The following is a 19,139-nucleotide window of genomic DNA, read 5'->3' on the forward strand; positions in this document are numbered from 1 at the left end:
TTCATACTTAGAGTTTGTTCTTGCGTGTCGAATCAACTGACAGAGATATATACGCTCTGTATATATGCAGGTGATGAAGGTATATTGCTGCATAAACAAGGGAATTTGACGATAGAAAAGTTAAAGTCATCACATTTATCGTATTGCTTGATTGTTAGATTACCATTAACGTCTTTTTCAAGTAAAATATCCAAGTATAAATCAGACTCTGTGTTATATTTTATCTCAAGCACACAAGGTACTGTAAACCAACTTTTATTCGCGACGACTTTATTTCGCGATTTACTATGGTTCAAGTAGTTTGGGCGATTAATTTTCGCGATCTAGCCGTTTGTGATAGGTTTTACATAGACACAGAGACTTTAAGGACTGGTTCGCGGCTAGATAAATTCGCGATGACAAGGCTCTCGCGAACTTCGCGAAAATTTCTCGCAGGCGAATAAAAGTTGGTTTACAGTATATCGTGTCGACGTAGGAATGAAAATTACCATTGTTAATTGACAATACGTTGTCGATATACCGGTATCTAAATGTCAAGTTAAGCTTCATATAAATATAAAAATAGATCTGCTAATAACGGAGCGAATTGGTACCCATGGGAATTCCAATAGATTGTTAGAATATCTGGTCTTCAAAAACCACATAGATATTGTCAATCAGTAGCTAAAGCATCTCTTTCACGTCAACGTCATAGTACTTGTTTGTGCAATGTGTTTTAACAAAATAATTTTGCAAATGACCAATGACCAGGTAAGTAAATTTACAAGTTCCATTTTTTTTTTAAATAACAGCTGTCAATGATGTCAAAAATCCTGGTTCTTACCACTTCTTGAATATATTGTTGCGTAGTACAATTGAAGTTTTTCCTTCACTACTGTCAATATTTTACTGAGGAGTAACGAAAGAGGTTTGGTTGAACATTTTCTGGAACCCGCAATGTGTCTTTGTTTGGAATCTTATATAGGATAATTCCAATTCCTTTTGGCTCTGTGGAATATCAAAAATATTTAAAACTGACATATAATTTTGAAGAATTCCTTCCATAGAAAGGGAAGTATGGGTATAAATAGGATTAACACTTGTAGAATTAAATCCAAGTCCTTCTAAAATACAATTTATATAATAAGCCTTACAAACGAAGACAATGTTGTTACCTACTTTGTCAGCAGGGACCAGTATGTACTGATCACGTAATCTATCTATTTTTTTTTCAGTTGCGGATTACTGAACACAGAATGAATGATGGTTTTTATATTGTCCCTCAATCTTTTAATACGCGGCTTTAACATGGATCTGATACATTTAATCCATTCTGAAAAAAAAATTCAACAATTCCACACTTTTACTTAAGCATTAACTTTTGGACGGTATGTGCTAGGACTTTATATCGAAGTAATGGCATGACTAAGAGTTCATTAATTTGCAAAGGTAGTGTCTATAAAATCTCAGAAGAAAGGGGATGTAACAGCAACCATTGGTCAGGTGTCTGTGGGCTAAAAAGTGTTGAAAAGGGATTTTTAATGTTTGTTTGACTTTATATATATCTCTGAAGGTTGAACTATTATTCACTCGGATGTAAATTTTTGCCAGTTTTGGAGGAATTTGTAACATCATCATAAGAACGTTCTCGATGTGTATGGTATTTCCTGTATATACAGGAAAAAGTATAATACCATATATAAGGTAGTTAAAAAGTATGTATTTTAAAGCAGAATATTTACATTCACTAAATATTTTCTCCTTTCTTTCTTAAGAAAACCCATTGCGTTAATCACTGCATGAACTACATTAGGCATGTCGCCTGTACCGATTTCTTGATCAGAGGCTGTTCCATCAATGAAACGTATTTAGAAGTTCGCATCATAAATACAATAATTAAATTTTTTAATCCTTCTTTAAATGATTATTTAAATAGATATAAATATAAACAATAAAATGTCTTTGTTTGTTGATATTACTGGAATTAACAGTCGCAGCTATTGCAGAAAAAATTTTTATAACCCGCCAACGCGGGTTATGTATTTTTTCTGCAACAGCTGATTCCGTTAATTCCAGTAATAACAATCAAAGAAAGCATTTTATTGTTTATAAAGAACATTGCTTTTCTTGCTTCTGTGCTATGTTTTTGAATTTGTAAAAATTTTCAGAGTTTATGGTTATTAGAAACATATCATGCCATTTTCGGAATAAAACTTTTGAATGAGAAAAAAACACCAAAAGATATAAATTTATGTTCCTCAATGAATTCATTGGGATTCTGCAAGCCAAAAATATATCCATACCAGATATATTATTTAATGTTGTGCTACTTTTAAGATATGCAATTGAATATATGTCGGAAAGGATTAAATTACATTAAAAATTCCACCTACTTGCATTTGAAAGTATGAAAAAAAATCAGGAGACACACATTCAAGGTTTTATGGTATAAAAAAAGTAGGGGGTCACATTTCTATGAGGGTCATTTTTCGTCGTGTGTGAAGTCGTAGAATTACTGATCTGGAATGTTTTTCTACAGTCGAAAAATGACCCTACTTGCCGTAGAATATTGACCCGGGGTCATTTTTCTACGTAGAAAAATGACCCCCTGGTCAATATTCTACGGGGGTCACTTTTCGTCGTTACACCGGAACAATGGTTATCAGTTAGAACGGCTCCTTTTTATGATCAGAACGAAAATATTAAACAATTTAGTGTGTAAATAATGACCTTAATATCAGCATTAGTCAGCAATTGAGTTGATGATAAATTGTATTTGCTAAAAAGGTCTTGACAATGTGTTTCGACGAGACTGTTAATTTGTATTCGTGTTTCTTCGACTTGATTGTCAATACAGCAAAACTCTGTAACAACGAAGTCGCTGGGACCTATGAAATAACTTCGCTATATCCATAGTTTTTTATAACCGCTTAAGAAATTCATTAAATTAATATAGCTGGGGATCCAAGACGACTTTGATATATCCGTGAATCTGCAATAGCCGTGTTCGTACTAAACGAGTTTTACTGTAACTTGCCTTGTTAAAGAAGTTTCGTACGTAAAGAATGCTCTCGTGTATCGACTCACAACCAACTTCATACCTAGGGAGCATTGCGTGTTTGAACTCATAAATGCAATTGGTGGACATAAATTAACGTAAAGAAATAGCGCAATAAAATAGCTTAAACTGAATAATGAAAAAACAATTTACTTCAACTTATACAACAATAAAACACTACAAAATATTACATCATGCAATTTTTTTATTAAAGGTAATTATTCTCAACAATGATTGTTATAAACATGCATTTATTTAAACAAACATCAAAAACTATTGGAGTTAACCAATCATTTGGCACATAATTTCGAAATAAATACAGAAAGAAAGTATGTCCTTATCGAAAAATTTGGATCCAAGTAGAGCCAATGTTAGCTAAAATGGCAAAAGTCCTTTCCAAAAAATATATCACAGTAGCTGTTATGAAAGACTGGTAATAGTTCACAAAGATAATGCTCCATCACTGAATGTCAGCAATCTCCAACAATATACAGAAGTCTGTGTCATCCAGTCAGAAGAAAGGTACAGAGGCCACAAAGCAGTGAGAGCCAGAAGTGACAAGAATCTCTGGTCCATAGAAACTGTCTGCTTCTAACAGAGTACAACTGTCAGGTGACAAGTCATCAAGTAACAGGGCTGTGTTAACCACAGGTCTGTAGTCCTCTGGGAGTGTCTGTAATATATATTCATTCAGTTTGCTAATCTCATATAAATATTGTAATTTTCTTTTTTGATATTTCATGATAACGTAAATGGCAAAATCAAACAGATGCAAAACAATCTGGACAGTTTTGCACACATGCAATTTATAGTTATCAGTATCTGGCTAAATTGCTTTATATACAGTTTTATCTTGTATTTATTTGTGACAATAATTAGAGTACCTTTTTAATAGACATTGGCTCTTGTTTGGACCCAGATTTCAATTGGCTACATTTCTCAATAGCCTTCGGTTCAGCACTACTAGACAAAGACGTTTGCTGAAACTGAAATAGTTTTACACAATTTACTTTTAACCATATTTATTTATTTATTCAAGATATTTGAAATATTTTATGTTTACTATAGTATTCACTGTCAAATTATGTTTCATGTATACAAGAATTACTGATACTATGTTAAACAGTTACCTTTTGTTCTAGCACAGACGGTTTTGATGACACTAGAGTTCTATCTACAACACTCTGTTTAGGGCTTAAGCCCACAGTGTCAGTTGCCTTTTTGTCAGCAGTAGAAGTAGCCTGTTTGTGAGTAGAATCAGCTCTGCTCGTATCTTTTTTACCAACAGAAGTCATTTGTTTGGATGTGAAAACATCAGATTCTGTTTCCTTTTTACCATCGGCAGATTCCACCTGACCCTAAAAGCAAAAATGTCAATTTAGACTTTAAAAAAATTCTTAAAATTCTGAAGACATGCATTTCAAATCTTTTAACAGTGACATATATTCCATCTAGGCAAAAAGGCTGTAGCCTACACATCATTTTCTCAGGGACAAAAATTTGGTTGAATAAAGGGGCGGGGAGTTGATAATAAATCGTACCTATGAATTTATTTTGTTGCAAGTGCTAAAACATCCACACTTTTATGCATATCCAACTATTTACAGTTTTGCTTTATATTTAAGGACAAGGTTATTCCCTTTGCTTGAAATTTTTTAAAGCCAAAATCAAAGTGTTATTAATATTAAGTCTGTATCAGAAAATTTAATCAAAAGCAACAGGAGTCCATAATATGTGCAGGAAATGAAATTGATAACTTGAATTAATATTATTTGATTAGTTGGAAATTCAACGTTTTGATCGAATTTTGATTATTCAGTAAGGAAGTTTCCATATGAGAAAAACGATAAATTTAGACTGTGTCAGTTTTATTAAGTAGTCTTCACACATGACAATATAAACTGTAAATACGTCTACAATATTATTTTCATTGGTCAAATTAAAATTGTAGATGTCTGAGCTTCCAAAAATGCTCCCATTGAACCCCCCCCCCATACCTTTAAAGGGAAAGCACCTTGTCTACCTACACACTAGCCTACACATTAGCAGAGAGAATATACGCCACTAACTAATGAACTCTATTAAGTAATTGTCAATTCTTAATTACACTTCTTGAACATAATGAAATATTTGCATTGATTTTAGGTCTTCATCACACTAACCTGTTTTTGCCTGTTCAGGATCCTCATTATTCTGGCCACATATGGAGGATATTCCACTGAATCTGTCTGAGCCTTTGGTGGAACAACAATGCGCTTGACTCCCTTCTAGAAAATAAAAGAAAATTTCAAAATTTCCTGCAACAAAGTTTGCAAGAATGAAATAGATATAAATGGAATTATTTGATAATATTCTTAATTACCTTGCCACCTTTCTGAGTTACAGAAGTTTGTACAGAATTCTCAGTCTGGTGCAAAGTTACATCCATTGGCTTTCCAACTGATTGCTGCATAGGTATTGCATTGTTTTTATCTAGTTTTCTACTCCCTTTAGACATTGTGCTTTTGGAAGTCAAATGTTTGTTTGCACTCACATACTGTACCTGAGAAACATTTTTAGGAATCTTTTCCTTTGACTTTTTAGGTTTAGATTTTGTTTGTGCTTCAACTGGTGCCACAAATGCAGGTACACTCTGTGGTTGAAGACTCCATGATTTCTGGCAATAAAATATATAAATATATATTCGTTTTTGTTATCAATGCAGAAAATACAGTTCCAAGATTGGAAAAAAGCAAAATTAGCTTAGTGGAAATGGGAAAAACCTTACAAGCTTAGCAGAAGACCTCTGGGGATACTCAGCTGATGGTCCAGGTGTTGTCACATTAGGTGTGGGTGTTATCACAGGTGAGTATACACCATTGTAGTAAAAGTTACTACTGACTTCATGGACTGTTTGCTGTGGTAGTTGAATGGTCTGGTTATACACTCCTGTAGCTGATGGAACACTGAGGATGTTGGTAGGAACTTGTAGTCTTGTTCCATAAACCCATCCATCTGTCACAATGGTTGGAGTAGAGCCTTGAGTTTCAAAGCTTGTGGGTAAAATCTGTTATAAAGAGACAACAGGTAAATTATTGCGATCCAACTATTCCTTTATGATTTATCCAAAATTGGATGACAAATAATTTCTTAAAGATATTAATGCAGATAAATAAATGGTGTTACAGTATTGTGTTTTCATTTTCTGATATTTTTATGTACAGGGAAGTATCACCAGTACGTAGTGAAAGTGATAAATGAAAGATGATCAGGAATTATGAGTTAATTTCCAAACATTATCATTGCACATCACTGTACGTCCAGTCAAAACTTGTCACTTTCAGAATTAAATAAGCAGGACATTATGTGAAAACTTCTTGCTTAAACATTGAATGGTACTCACCAGTTCAGTTGCAGAGATTGGCTGTTGGAGCTCTGCCTGTGTCAAAGTCGGGTTTAAAATTTGGACAGCAAAAGTACTCTGGTCTGAGGGATGAATGTATCCCTGGCTGTTTAAGACAAGCTGTTGCTTGGTCTCCTGAGATGGCTGCTGGATGGACACCCATGGTAGGGTCTGTCCAGATCTCAGCTCATTCAAAATCAATTGTGGTTGCACATTTGTGAAATCAGTCTAAAATGAAGAAAAAATAAATAAGTATATTAGAAAATGGAAAAACGTTGAACATACTTAGAAAACGATATTTTTGCTGCAATTAGCAACCTAAAGTAAAAATTAATTTCAACATCTCTATCGTCAACTGCCCTAAGGAAGCAATATACCCTTATCACCTGCATATCTCTCAATTAATTTGATACGCAAGAACATGTTCTATTTTTGAACAATTTCTAGAATAAAGCAAGCTTTTGACAAACAAATTGATGAAGGTAGGATATCAACAGTTCTCAACAGTCCTACTTAATGACATCATTTTGCAAGTTCTTTGGTCGATACAATCACCTTGACAGCAAATACAGTTTATCATTAAGACATCAAACAATTTATCATTGTTTCAAATGTTTATTGTCGTTTTTTAAAACGAATTATCATGCCATTATTTAGATACTAAATGAATAGTATATGAATAATATATAAGTCAAAATTTGTAGCTCTTCATGGACAAGTATTGGCGTCTCCATAAGTGAAAAATTCTCGAGAGTGACATTAAACATTATGCAATCTATCAATCAAATATTTTTCTAATACAACTTGTGTCGGGACAAATGAAGAAAAGAAAATGGTTTCTTACAAAGTGACCTTGAAATTGACCAATTTTTTTTTTTTCAATTTCATGACCAACTTAACGGTCAAATTAAAATATAGAGATAATGAACCATATTGAAGCACAAAAGTCCATTGAAATAATCACGGGAGCAGAGTACCATAAATTTGAAAATTTTTACGTTGATTTTATTTTGCGAATGTGGGTCAAAAAGCTGTTGTTTTTATTTTGTTCGATATAACAACTGGCTCTTTTTCTTGAAGAAACAATTTAAATGACTCGAATACAATGACTGACAAACCATCGGATACCAAGGTAATTAGGGCATTCTCAAAACACAAATTATCACGGGTAATTAATAGTTTGTATCAAAAACAGGTTTCTTAAAATGACCACTGCTTTGTTTACATTTTTTGTTGTTCATTAATTTTTTAGGAAAAAAATATTTTTGCGAATGCAATGAACTCGCAAAATTGCCAAAAAAAAAATTAGCTACAGTAAAAATTTCTAAATTTACGGTACACATGGACATAAAACATTAGGTGGGACCAGGTACAAGTTTACATGAGTAAATAATGGCCTAACAATAGTATAAAAAAAATTGGAGTTAGCGCTCGATATAATTAAATAGATTATATTTGCTGACAATGTTGTTCTGTTGACCATAGAACTTACATACGAGACTGTTATCATCAACTTATTTGTCAATAGTTTGCCATTTTCTAGAAATTGTATGCATGGGATCAACTGAAAGAATCAAAGTCTATTTGCAGGTGATAACGGTTTATTGCTACACTGTACACAAGTTGGGGATATAGGCTATACAAAAATTGAGGCCATCAAAATAATAAGATTACTTGTAAGATTGGCGTCTTTTTCTAGTAAAATATCCAAATATGACAGAGATATGTCTTTAATTTCAAGGTCACTGGATTTATCGAGTTGTCATATGAATGAAAGTGACTAAATTTTGAAATAATAAAACATCGCTGATATTTTCAAATGTCAGGTTGAATGTGCAAGCAGTTTGTGTTTTCTTCTCCTCAAGCATAGTTTTAAAAAATAAATTTTGCGTTATTTATAAATCAAATTACGCCCCAAAACTTTTTGCATATAACAATATCGAATATATTCTGTAATGACTTTGATTTAAAAATACATCCTGCAAGTGACCTTGCAATACCTTAATAACCTAAATAAAGGTAGTTCCAGACCTAACCTAAAAACATACCTGTTGTTGTATCCTGTTTCCAGGTTGAGAAGGATACACAGTACAATTGGTGACATTAGGGTTCACTGTCTCAGTGCTGGCGACTGAGCGACCAGTAGGAAGAACTGTGGACGTTATAAATTGCTGTATTTGTTCATTGCTCAACAGAGGTTTTGCCACCTGAAAAATAAATGTTTTATGGAATATACTTCTGAAATCTTTATTAATTTGTCTGAATCAGTGTGTGTTTACCGGTATATCAGGATGAGAAAAGTACTTAAATCTGACTTTAAAAAAAATAATTAAGCAATTTTAAAAGGGGTTGCTAACTGCATGCAAAAAAGTATACTAATAATTGCCAATTGTCTATATGGGTACCATTAATTCTCTGTAACGTACCCCATTTGTCAACACTCTGCCACTTGTACGATTGGGTCCTGTGTTTTGAAATACTGCTTGATTGGAAGCCTGAATATAACGCTTTCTTGGTGGCCCAACCTGCAATGAATTTAAATATTTAATTGTAATTTCATATGTTACAAATATAAGCAGACAAATATGAATGAAAACGTGGACTAATGGAAAAGATAAAAGTTGATAGAAGAAAGAAAGAGATTTGAGAAAAAATAGATTAAGACCTTAAATAAACTTACATTGTTTTATACCAATGTTTATTACATATAAAACAAAACTGAGACCTCCACATCTCTCCCGGAAGTGGTGGGCGTGGTCAAGATGTCCACTCCCAGCCTCTTGTAAATACTCGAGGCAGCTTCCGGGTTGGCAAACTGAACATCCACTCTCTTCTGAAATGACAGAAAATGAATTGTTTGAGCAATAATGAACACAATTTTTAAGAAAATTTCTTACATATTTTAAGTTAGGGGTGGGGGCAGTCAATCAAAATTCTAGTTTAGCAAGCGATAAAGAAAAAAATGTTGTTGTTGTTGTTGTTGTTTTTCATAACAGATTAAATTCATTATTAACGAATTTAAAAAACGTTTTTAACAAATTTAATTCATTATAACGACAAATTAGTATATTAAAAATATCTTTAAAATAAAATTCATAAATGGGCTTCCGAAGTGACTGAAAGAAAAAGCACCCCCCGTATTACAACATAAATGCTTGTCTCCTAATACGGTCTGGTATTCTAAAGAGTGTAATATTACATAATTATTATCCCCTGGTAACAGGGTTGGGGTAATAGTCTCGTGACATACATGTACTTGGGGGTGGGGTGGGGGGAGGTTAATATGTCCTTTGTGCGATGCGGAAGTTTCCAACCTCATCGTCACATACCCACAGCTGATGCGATCACCTGTGGCTATGCCGACCATGTTGAAACCTGGAATGTTGGGTTAACTTGGAATAACATACTAAAGAAAAATTACAATTTTCTGTACGCTCTCAACATGTTCATTGTATTTTTTTTTAATCAATAGCTACATGTTAGCCTTCTTGCCTAGGGCCTATTATATTCCCCTCTCTAAAAAAAGTTTGTCAGATGGTGTTATTTCAAAAAATATTGCTGTTCCCATCTTTTAAATTTATGTGAAAAAATAAACGATTCAGAAACACTTAATTAAAGGACTCAAAAGAATTTAGTTTTCATCCTTAATTTCACAGAGTTTGAAAATTATGATATAGTGAGAAAATCAACGATCTTTCATTGTATATTATACTCATCATATTTTTGGAATTTTTCTGCACATGAAATTACACTGCAATTTGATTAATGCAGTTCTCATTTTTCTACTCTAGGTCCTTATTTATTCATTCCACTTTGTTTAGAATCCCGCAAAAGGGTGCAAAAAAGCCACGAATTTTCTTCGTAACTTAAGCAATATTCAGTATTCTAAACTTTATTAATCTCATGTTATTAGTTTACTAAGGGTTGTAATGGTAAAAATATTCAAAAGACCAAAGATAAATCCTTCAAATACGTTTGTATATATATATACTTAGGTTTGTAAATACTTATAGACTGCTGTCTCATGTTTGCGATTTTAAATTTTCCCTCCCTAGCAACAGGCATTTTAAATTTTCCTCACAAAAATACACAAATATGGTCATTACCCTTTTATGACTCTGACTGTTCATTTCTGTAGCTGTATCGATTGTTTGTTATCAAATATTCCAGAAAATATTCGCCTAGCGAAAATCACGTCTTATCTCAACAACTGATGCTGAAACTATGAGCTGTAACCAAAACACATCACACAGCCTAGCAATCGTGACGTCATCATTAGGACGACAACCAATGAAAACATTTTTCTAATTTTAGCGAATGGAATTTCCATAGAAGTGAATCATTAGCCATTCGGCAAATCTCGGATAATTCCGTCACCTATTATGATCACTCGGCCGATTCGTATCTCATGATCTAACGTTTAATGATGGCGACGAAATCAGCCGGGCTTTGTCGAATATTCTTTTACACCAATCGCAAATTATCGGTCTTTTCCGGCTGAGATCGATAATCTGCCGGGAAGGCCCGAGAAGCAATTTCCAGTTTCCGACTAGCGAAAAAACGTTGTTTTTCCGACCTCTGACGGAAAGATCCGAGATGATGCGATTGGCCCTAGAAGATACATGCGAAGTACCTTATAAACAAAGAGTAGATATCGGCTACCCTAGTCCGAAATATCTGACGTCTTCCTGACTTTTTAACGATTTTGGTATTTTAGGTGAAAAAAGCCTGGAAAACGTCAGATATTTTGGACTACATCTACCCGATATCCAAGATATTCGATTTTTAAATTATTAATTTGAATTGTCATATTGACCGTTCTGTTCATGTAGATGAATTTAAAAAAAAAACCTGAAAGAACGTCAAAGATACTCAAGCTGCGAAAGTACCATAAATTTATCACAGGTACTGTACTGTGGACAGGACCCCCCACCCCCACCCCCAAAATTCAGCCCCAGGGCTTATTGGACTTTTCCCACAAATTCTTCATCATATGCATGTACAATGTTAAGAAATAGTAAAATCCCCAAAATAATGGCTCCACATAAAAATACCCTAATATACTTTATAAAAGAGATCTCTTATAATGTACAGTAGCCTTAAGGGTATTTTTATGTGGTGCGATTATTTTTGGGGTTTTTACGATTTCTTCTCGATTCTGAGAACCTTGCATTCCCTAGACGTACTATGAATTATCGTAAATCTGAATATGTAATTTTTAAATTTAATATTGTTTGTTCGCTTTTTCCTTCTTTTTTAAAAGTAAAATATCGGTAGTGTACATGTACATTTAAATAACCAATTACCACAATTTACACTTAAAATACACTAAAACCTAGGAGCTTCCAGGCGCCCCACCACAGCTATGATCTAGACCCAGACCCCCTGTCTGCAAGAATTTATCACCTCACCCCAACCCATCCCATCACAATTTCTGCATCTACTGTAACTGCATTAGCCACGTGCACACATTTTCATAACGGTACAACAAATAAGATCCAAATGGAATTTCAAGCTGATATATTGTAAATAGGTTGATAATTTTAAAAATATTTATAAATAATAAATTATATTAAAGGAATTTTGTATTTCTTGTTTTTATGATTATTTCACTTGATCATCATTATTGTTTCGATATATGTTTCTCATTAATAATAATTTTAAATGCACATATTTCTTCAACACCCCATCGTGTGTGTCTACATGTGAACTTTAAAATGTCACCAATATAAAAATTATATATCCTTAATGGAAGAATTGCTCTTCTTCATCTGTCTATTACTTTATCATGTTTATCAATAATTATCATATTATGATACAGTGTGTGTGATTATATCCCTGATTTGGTAATAAATTATATTCTATATCAGTGGCGGATCCAGGAATCTTGTAGAGGGTGTTAGGTCGGAGGAGGGGCGCACAGCCACACCAAAAATTAATTAATTATTTTTTCTGTATATTTGGAAACAAAAATATGGGGGGGGCGTGCCCCTCTAAATCCGCCATTGATTTGAGTTGAAACACATGCAACTGGAAATATGCACATTCCTGTATTACCCTTCTCTTAATTGTACTATTGAATGATCATTACTCTTTCAATCGGTATATAATGCCTATGTATGGCACGCCAAATTCACAAAAATGAGATAAACCTAGTTTCACAATTGATAAACTAGGTTTATCGACTGTAAACTATAGTTTACAAACCGTAAACTATAGTTAACGATTCGTTAAGTATAGTTAACGATTCGTTAAGTATAGTTTTCATCTGTAAAACTATATTTAACGATCGTTAACTATAGTTTACGAATGCTAATCTAAGTTTATCTGTCTGAATAAAGCGTTAACAATAGATTTTGTTGATAAACATAGATTCACGTTTGTAAACTATAGTTTACAATCGTAAACTATAGTTAAGAGTTGTAAATCATAGTTTCACAAATCGTGAAACTATATTTATCAGATCGTTAACTATAGTTAACGGTTTGTAAACTATAGTTTACAAATCGTGAAACTATATTTATCAGATAATCTATGTTTTGCGATCGCAAATGATTGTTTTCGATGTTAAGTATAGTTTACGGTTGTGAAACATAGATTATCGTGTTAACTACGGTTTACAGATGTAAAATATAGATTAACGTTGTTAACTATAGTTTACAGTCCGTAAACTATAGTTTACAACCGATAAACCTAGTTTATCGACTGTGAAACTATGTTTTGCTCATTTTTGTGGATTTGGCGTGCCATACTTATGGCTATTTTACCTATTTGGCCAAATCCAGACATGTGATACATGCCATGTGGTTTGAAGAACCAATAGGCTTACTTTAGAATTTTTCCCGCAATTAGTGAACTGTCTTTGTTCATCAAAAAGACAGGTTTCTTTGAGGAAAGCTCTAGTTAGTGTATATGTTGAACTTACTGTTTCTATTATGAAGTCTGTCATATTAGAACCATCCTGACAAACCTGAAACCTGACAGATTTAATATTGGTATGTAAGTATATGTATGTGTAGTATACTAGACATATTCAAGCAGCTTAAGGGGGATGTACGGCCACCTTTAGTGCTGTGAGAACAAAATGTAAACATTTCTTCAAATGGCAAAAATACATCATATTTTGATCAAATTTTAAGTCCTTATGATAAAGATACAATAAATATGCATAACTGAATGCATGTTGTGCATATATAATCTATACTTTTGCAGAAAAATGCTTTTGATATGCTCCTTAGAACTGCGCAGCTACAGAATTCAGCAGAGCCTTAAAAAATCCAAAAAAATATGCAAACTGTGCATCAATGTTCTCTCTACAACCATTTGTTGAGAAAATGTCTAAATTTTGCACTTTTAAATGATAATTTCAAGTTCAAAACAAGGTATCGTTGTCTTCAAAAAGAGTTTAAAGAACCATGAAAGTAGTTCATGCATAGCAGCACGTGGTCTATTTTTAGCACAGAATTTTGTTTTCCAGACCTCTTCTTAATATGGAGGGACATAACAATCTTTAAATGTAGAAGAGAATTACAGTTGCAAAATATTTCAAATAGTATGAACACTTTTAAAAGAGGAAATGTGTTATAGTATGGCTTGAAGTAATTTATTTAGTATTATTATCGAACAGTTGTTAAATAATGTACTTATAAAATCGATATGAATGACCTCGATTTAGTACCTACTTGTACGAGGGGTGATCAAAAAGTTCGCGAACTATCTCTATATCTACAAAACCACAATTCATTTTAGAAACAAATTTGGTGCACACATAGCCAAACACAAGTTCTATAAAACAGCATATGCTGAATAAAGTTTTGCTCACAATGACGTCATTATGCAGGTACATGTGACGAAAAATGGTTGCCTCAATGGAACTCGTTTAACAAACGACTAAAATATTTATGGTATATCTTAAAAATGCCTTTGAAGTAGCATATAAGAATTTGTTCATAGTTTATTAAGACAAATGACTTCCTATAAATTCAATCAATGATCGTTTTAGTGAAGGAAGGCAGATGGTTAAATATGATACTTGTTATATTGCCCAGTGATATATTAGCAAGTTTGAAAAGGGATGTGTTTTTAATTAAGCAATATGCTATCAAAGACCTCCAATTTACACTTTGAAAAATACTTGAATATTTCAACAATAATATAACTATCAAATACCTAAGATATATCGTTTACTTTTTGATCTACCCTCGTATAGTCTGTCAAATAAACATTTACAATTTTGATTTTAGCGGAGCAACATTTGAAAAGGAATGAAATCATTCAGAGTGGGTTAGGAGAGTTAATGAATAAAAAAACTTTTTCTATTTGCCCTTTTTGTCAAAATTACAATTTTACAGAGTAAAGAAAAAAATCAACATTAATAAATATTTTTTACCACCTTTAAAATGACGTTTGGTGGTCCTCCCAACTCAGGGAAAAATTATTGGGTCCGTATTCATAGGTGAGAAAAAAATTCCTAAAATTTTAAACATATTCGTTGACGGAAGAAAAAAAAAACATGTAATGGGATGTAAAAAAAAAATGAGTCGGGCCATTTTTAGGCAGTAGATCGGGAGAGAGAGCAACCAAATATTTTTATAACAAATTGTCTTATAAGGCTAGTACATGTTCCATCACATACTTAGTAATGCAAAATTTTTTAATCTTTGGCACTATTTTGAAAAACAAACATAGGATTTTTTTTTTTTGGGAGGGGGGGGGGTAGCCTCTCATTTTTTTTTTTTTGCGTGATAGACATAGCATATGCAATGGACTTTTATTCGCAAACATTGTGCTTGCTTCTAAATTTCAAAGAAACAACTCAATATATTTGATCAAGCTTCGTATGTTCAATGAGCGAGAGCTTACAATGTTGTCAACATAATGAGACATGATGCGTTTTTATGTCCAAACATTACTCCATACAATGTGTGGTTCATTGCAAACAATCTAGCTATTTATGTGAGGTGCCTGAAGGAAATCCTATAACTGCCTATTTTTTCTATCTAAGTGCTAAACAAAATAGACACATGTACCAACTTTTCGAATGTAAGACATGTAATTACAATTTGTTTTTCATGCACCGCATATTGTTTAACATTTTCAAATTAAATGCTAAGCATCCTCCTTGCAGTGCCCCATTTGAAAATAACTTCTATCGCCACAGAAAAAAGACCCACCGTAATCACATATGTTTAGGACATGTTTTATCTTTTTTCTTGAGTTTTAATGAAACCAACAAATCATCAAGACTTGTTCCATGAAAAATTAAATATAATCATGGTAATAAACTCATCTATCCACAGCAGATATATGCACATGCCAACCACGTGCTCAGTGGAATGATATTATCGAGGAAACTCGAGCTGTAAACAGAACAGTTTTTCCCGATTTGCTGGAGTGGGGTTAAAATCGCTTTTTTTTCCATTAATCAGACGATGCAATGCAACAAATAAAAGTAGTAAGTAATATAACCTAATGATTATTACTTAGTAATTTCTTGTCTTGATGTTATTATGGTCGCATTTATTCTAAAACCAATGCTATTGAACTCTGTGTGACAGAGGAATGACGGACGAAATAAACACATGGCCTCAGGAAGACACCCATATGAAAAATCAAATTTTCAAGAATTATGGATAATGACAAGAAAAACGCGAAACAAATGGTTGTAGCCATATTATCAATGAATCAAACTAACACTATATTCAATGCATTTTTCATCTCGTGAATGCTGTAGCTGCGCAGTTCTAACATGATTAATTTCCTCCTAATTAAAACAAAATAAACTTAATTATTAACTGATTTTGGTCTCTAATAGTAGGTAATTAGTGCATTAGCACTTTGAGTAACTTTGGGCTAGTTTAGTAGAGTATTAAGCGCATTCTTGGTATTTCTTATTTTACACCAGACTAGATCCAATATGGCTTGTACATCCCCCTTAATTGAGTTTACCTCGCTCCATGAACAGATAAACACAGTAACGGAGCAAAACATCTTGAGGGGGGGGGGATGTTTGGGGTCGGGGAAGGGACCCACAGCCACAGATTTATAAAATCTTATGAATATTTTGTACACAAAAAAGGGGGAGGTATGGCCACCATCTAAATCCGTCAGAGAATCAGGTGATTACTGGATAATATCATGTGAAGTATAATGTTGGTATCATATAGTTATGTAAATGTAATGTAAAACAATTGCATTGAAATGTATATATTTACATTTCTAATGTCTTTGTCCGAGATAAAATTACAAATAGTACTGTACTTTATTTCTTCATGAATGCACTTGTTCTCATTAGGCGCGGTTTAAAAAAAAATCACGTGCAAGGCGGGACAAATAGCTAGACAGAAGCAGGACTTGTAGCACGTGGATTGGCAGAAGCAAGAGCATGTAAATATAAGGAATAACTGTCTTATTTTTCGATTTCATGACGATGATCAATCGATTGGCCTGCAAGATAATTTTTTGCATGAATCGGCGTTTATGCAGATTATCACGCAAGCCAATCGATTGATCATATCATGAAATCTTTAGAGTAGGTGCATATATGTATTTATGGCATTTCCCTTGTATGTTAAGTTTTATGGTTAAAAAAAAAACAATACTTTGAATGCTTGTTCCCTATTGAGTATTCATATTTTGATAAATCCTTAAATTTCTAAAATTCAAGTTTTTCGTATGATAAAAAGAACAGAAAAAGTCAATTTGCCTATAAATTGGGTGTATTTTACAGAAATTTTTGGAAAAAAATATAGTTGTTCAATTGGGACAGGGTTCTTTTACACAACCTGGATGTAAGGAATATCAACCTCTGATTTGGGGATAGGTTAACATGCATGTATTTGACTAAACCTTCAATGGGTATAGATAAATTTGACTTTGACCTAAGAGTTTGACCCTGAGTTTTTAACCTTGATCATAACTTTTGAACAGTTAGCACTTAGGACTTAATTCATATTTCATAGGTGTGTTCTAAGTGACAAAACCTTCTTTTGGATATCAACAATTATAATCTTTTGACCTTGACCTATGGAGTTTGACTTGCATCTGAGAAACATAAACCCTCACCATTATCTAGCTATTATGTGGGAGCATCAGTTGTTTTACAAAAAACATCTCGTTTATCCTCAATATTGTTTTTTCTTATTATAGGACTATTGTGACCACTACATCTGAATCCATCCATATCAACACTGCAATATTAAATGAAGAATGGACCCATAATTATGCGTGTGTTATATTCTTCACATAAGACCACTACTACATTTGGCCCTCTAGTTGGTTGCTGATGATGGATGGTGCCGTAACATTGGATAAAGCAGTTAGGTTATGAATGATGGTCAACCTCTACCTTCCTCCTTGTGAGAGCCTCAATATGTTTTAACTGTCAACAGTGAGAGTTTTGTGCTGGCTAACTTTAGCCTAAGTACAATAGTGATTAAAACTGTGAACTGTGATTTTATATTGTAACTTCTGTGTGCATTGACTCTGTGCTGATTCAGTCGGAATTATTCCACCAGCGATTGGTAAGATAGTCTACCATACAGCACTTGTTTATACCTAACCAGTATATAGTTTAGAATTTTATACCCCCTGCTTGAAAAGTTGGAGGGTAAATATAGCTGAAGTGATTTGGATGTCTGTTTGTACGTTCGTCTGTCTGTCTGTTTTGTATTATTATCTACTCTGTATAGACGTATATATATTTGTGCCCTAGCTGTCCTCATTGTATTGGTAATTGATATATACATATATAATTTTAAATTTCAGATTCTTATACTGACACATTTGCACTACACTGCATGATACATATGTGTATTATTTGACAACTGCTGACTGGACTGAACAGATGTTGATAAAGCTTAACTGGTAGCTGTGGGAGATTGTACATAATAGGTACAGGTAATGCCCCCCCACCCCCTTGCCCTTCTTAGTCAGATGTACATTCACCTGTATGATGATATAATTATATGTTTGTATGTTGATCAAGTGAAATATACTAGTCTAGTAGTAGGTGTGTGACAACAGAAAGGGTAGATATAGATTACATGTCTGTCTTTCTGTCTGTCTGTCCTAGTTTATATTTGCAGTGAATATCAAGGTACTGTCAGTATTATATTTGCTTTCAATATAGATCGAGAGTAGACATAAGACTGCCAATATTTTAATGTTTCATCTGCTCATATTTGATTTTCATTTCACCCACTGTATTTAATTTTATTGTGTATATTCCTTATGTTGCCATTGCCTTTTGAACATCTTTCAATGTTGTTTCTCTCTATTGTGTATGCAAAATTTAGACTAAATTGAAGTGAATTAGAGTTATTACCCTTTGTTCAGAGTATTCAGTTATTTGAAGGAGGAAAGCCACACTGGCAGCTTTTCATTTTATAGATCCCCTAGCAACAAATAAAAGTACAAGTAATATAAAATATTAACTTAGTAATTTCTTGATATTTCTCAGCCTTTTTAAACAATGGTTTCAACATTGAAAGACCAATATTTGCTCTTAATTACTTTATATGAATTTTTTTTGTATTTTTTTTTCCAAAGAAAATAAAAAAAAATTAGTTATATCCAAATTAGATGCTTTCCATTTAAAAGGAGTTTTCCACTTAAGTATAGTAGCGTGGTCCCTTTTTTGCCCTTATTTTACAGAATATACATGAGGATACGGTATTATTTTTAGTTTCATTGTGTATAACAAAGTATTTCTAATTAACA

General features: G+C 33.1%; 1 protein-coding gene across 1 annotated transcript; it reads right to left on the reverse strand.

Annotated features, from left to right (window-relative positions):
- Positions 1 to 4,155: 4,155 nt before the first annotated feature.
- On the reverse strand, positions 4,156 to 9,152 carry LOC134272469 (uncharacterized). Its single transcript, XM_062754699.1, has 8 exons — positions 9,125 to 9,152; positions 8,796 to 8,944; positions 8,468 to 8,626; positions 6,420 to 6,647; positions 5,805 to 6,083; positions 5,400 to 5,693; positions 5,200 to 5,304; positions 4,156 to 4,395 (listed from the first exon to the last, which is right to left on the reverse strand). The coding sequence occupies exons 1-8, from the start codon at positions 9,150 to 9,152 to the stop codon at positions 4,156 to 4,158; spliced, it is 1,482 nt and encodes a 493-aa protein (XP_062610683.1).
- Between the last annotated feature and the right edge of the window lie 9,987 nt (positions 9,153 to 19,139).

Source organism: Saccostrea cucullata, unplaced genomic scaffold, assembly GCF_032062105.1.
Source record: "Saccostrea cucullata isolate Sc308-1 unplaced genomic scaffold, CSIRO_AGI_Scuc_v1 ctg3467, whole genome shotgun sequence".
Classification (NCBI taxonomy): domain Eukaryota; kingdom Metazoa; phylum Mollusca; class Bivalvia; order Ostreida; family Ostreidae; genus Saccostrea; species Saccostrea cuccullata.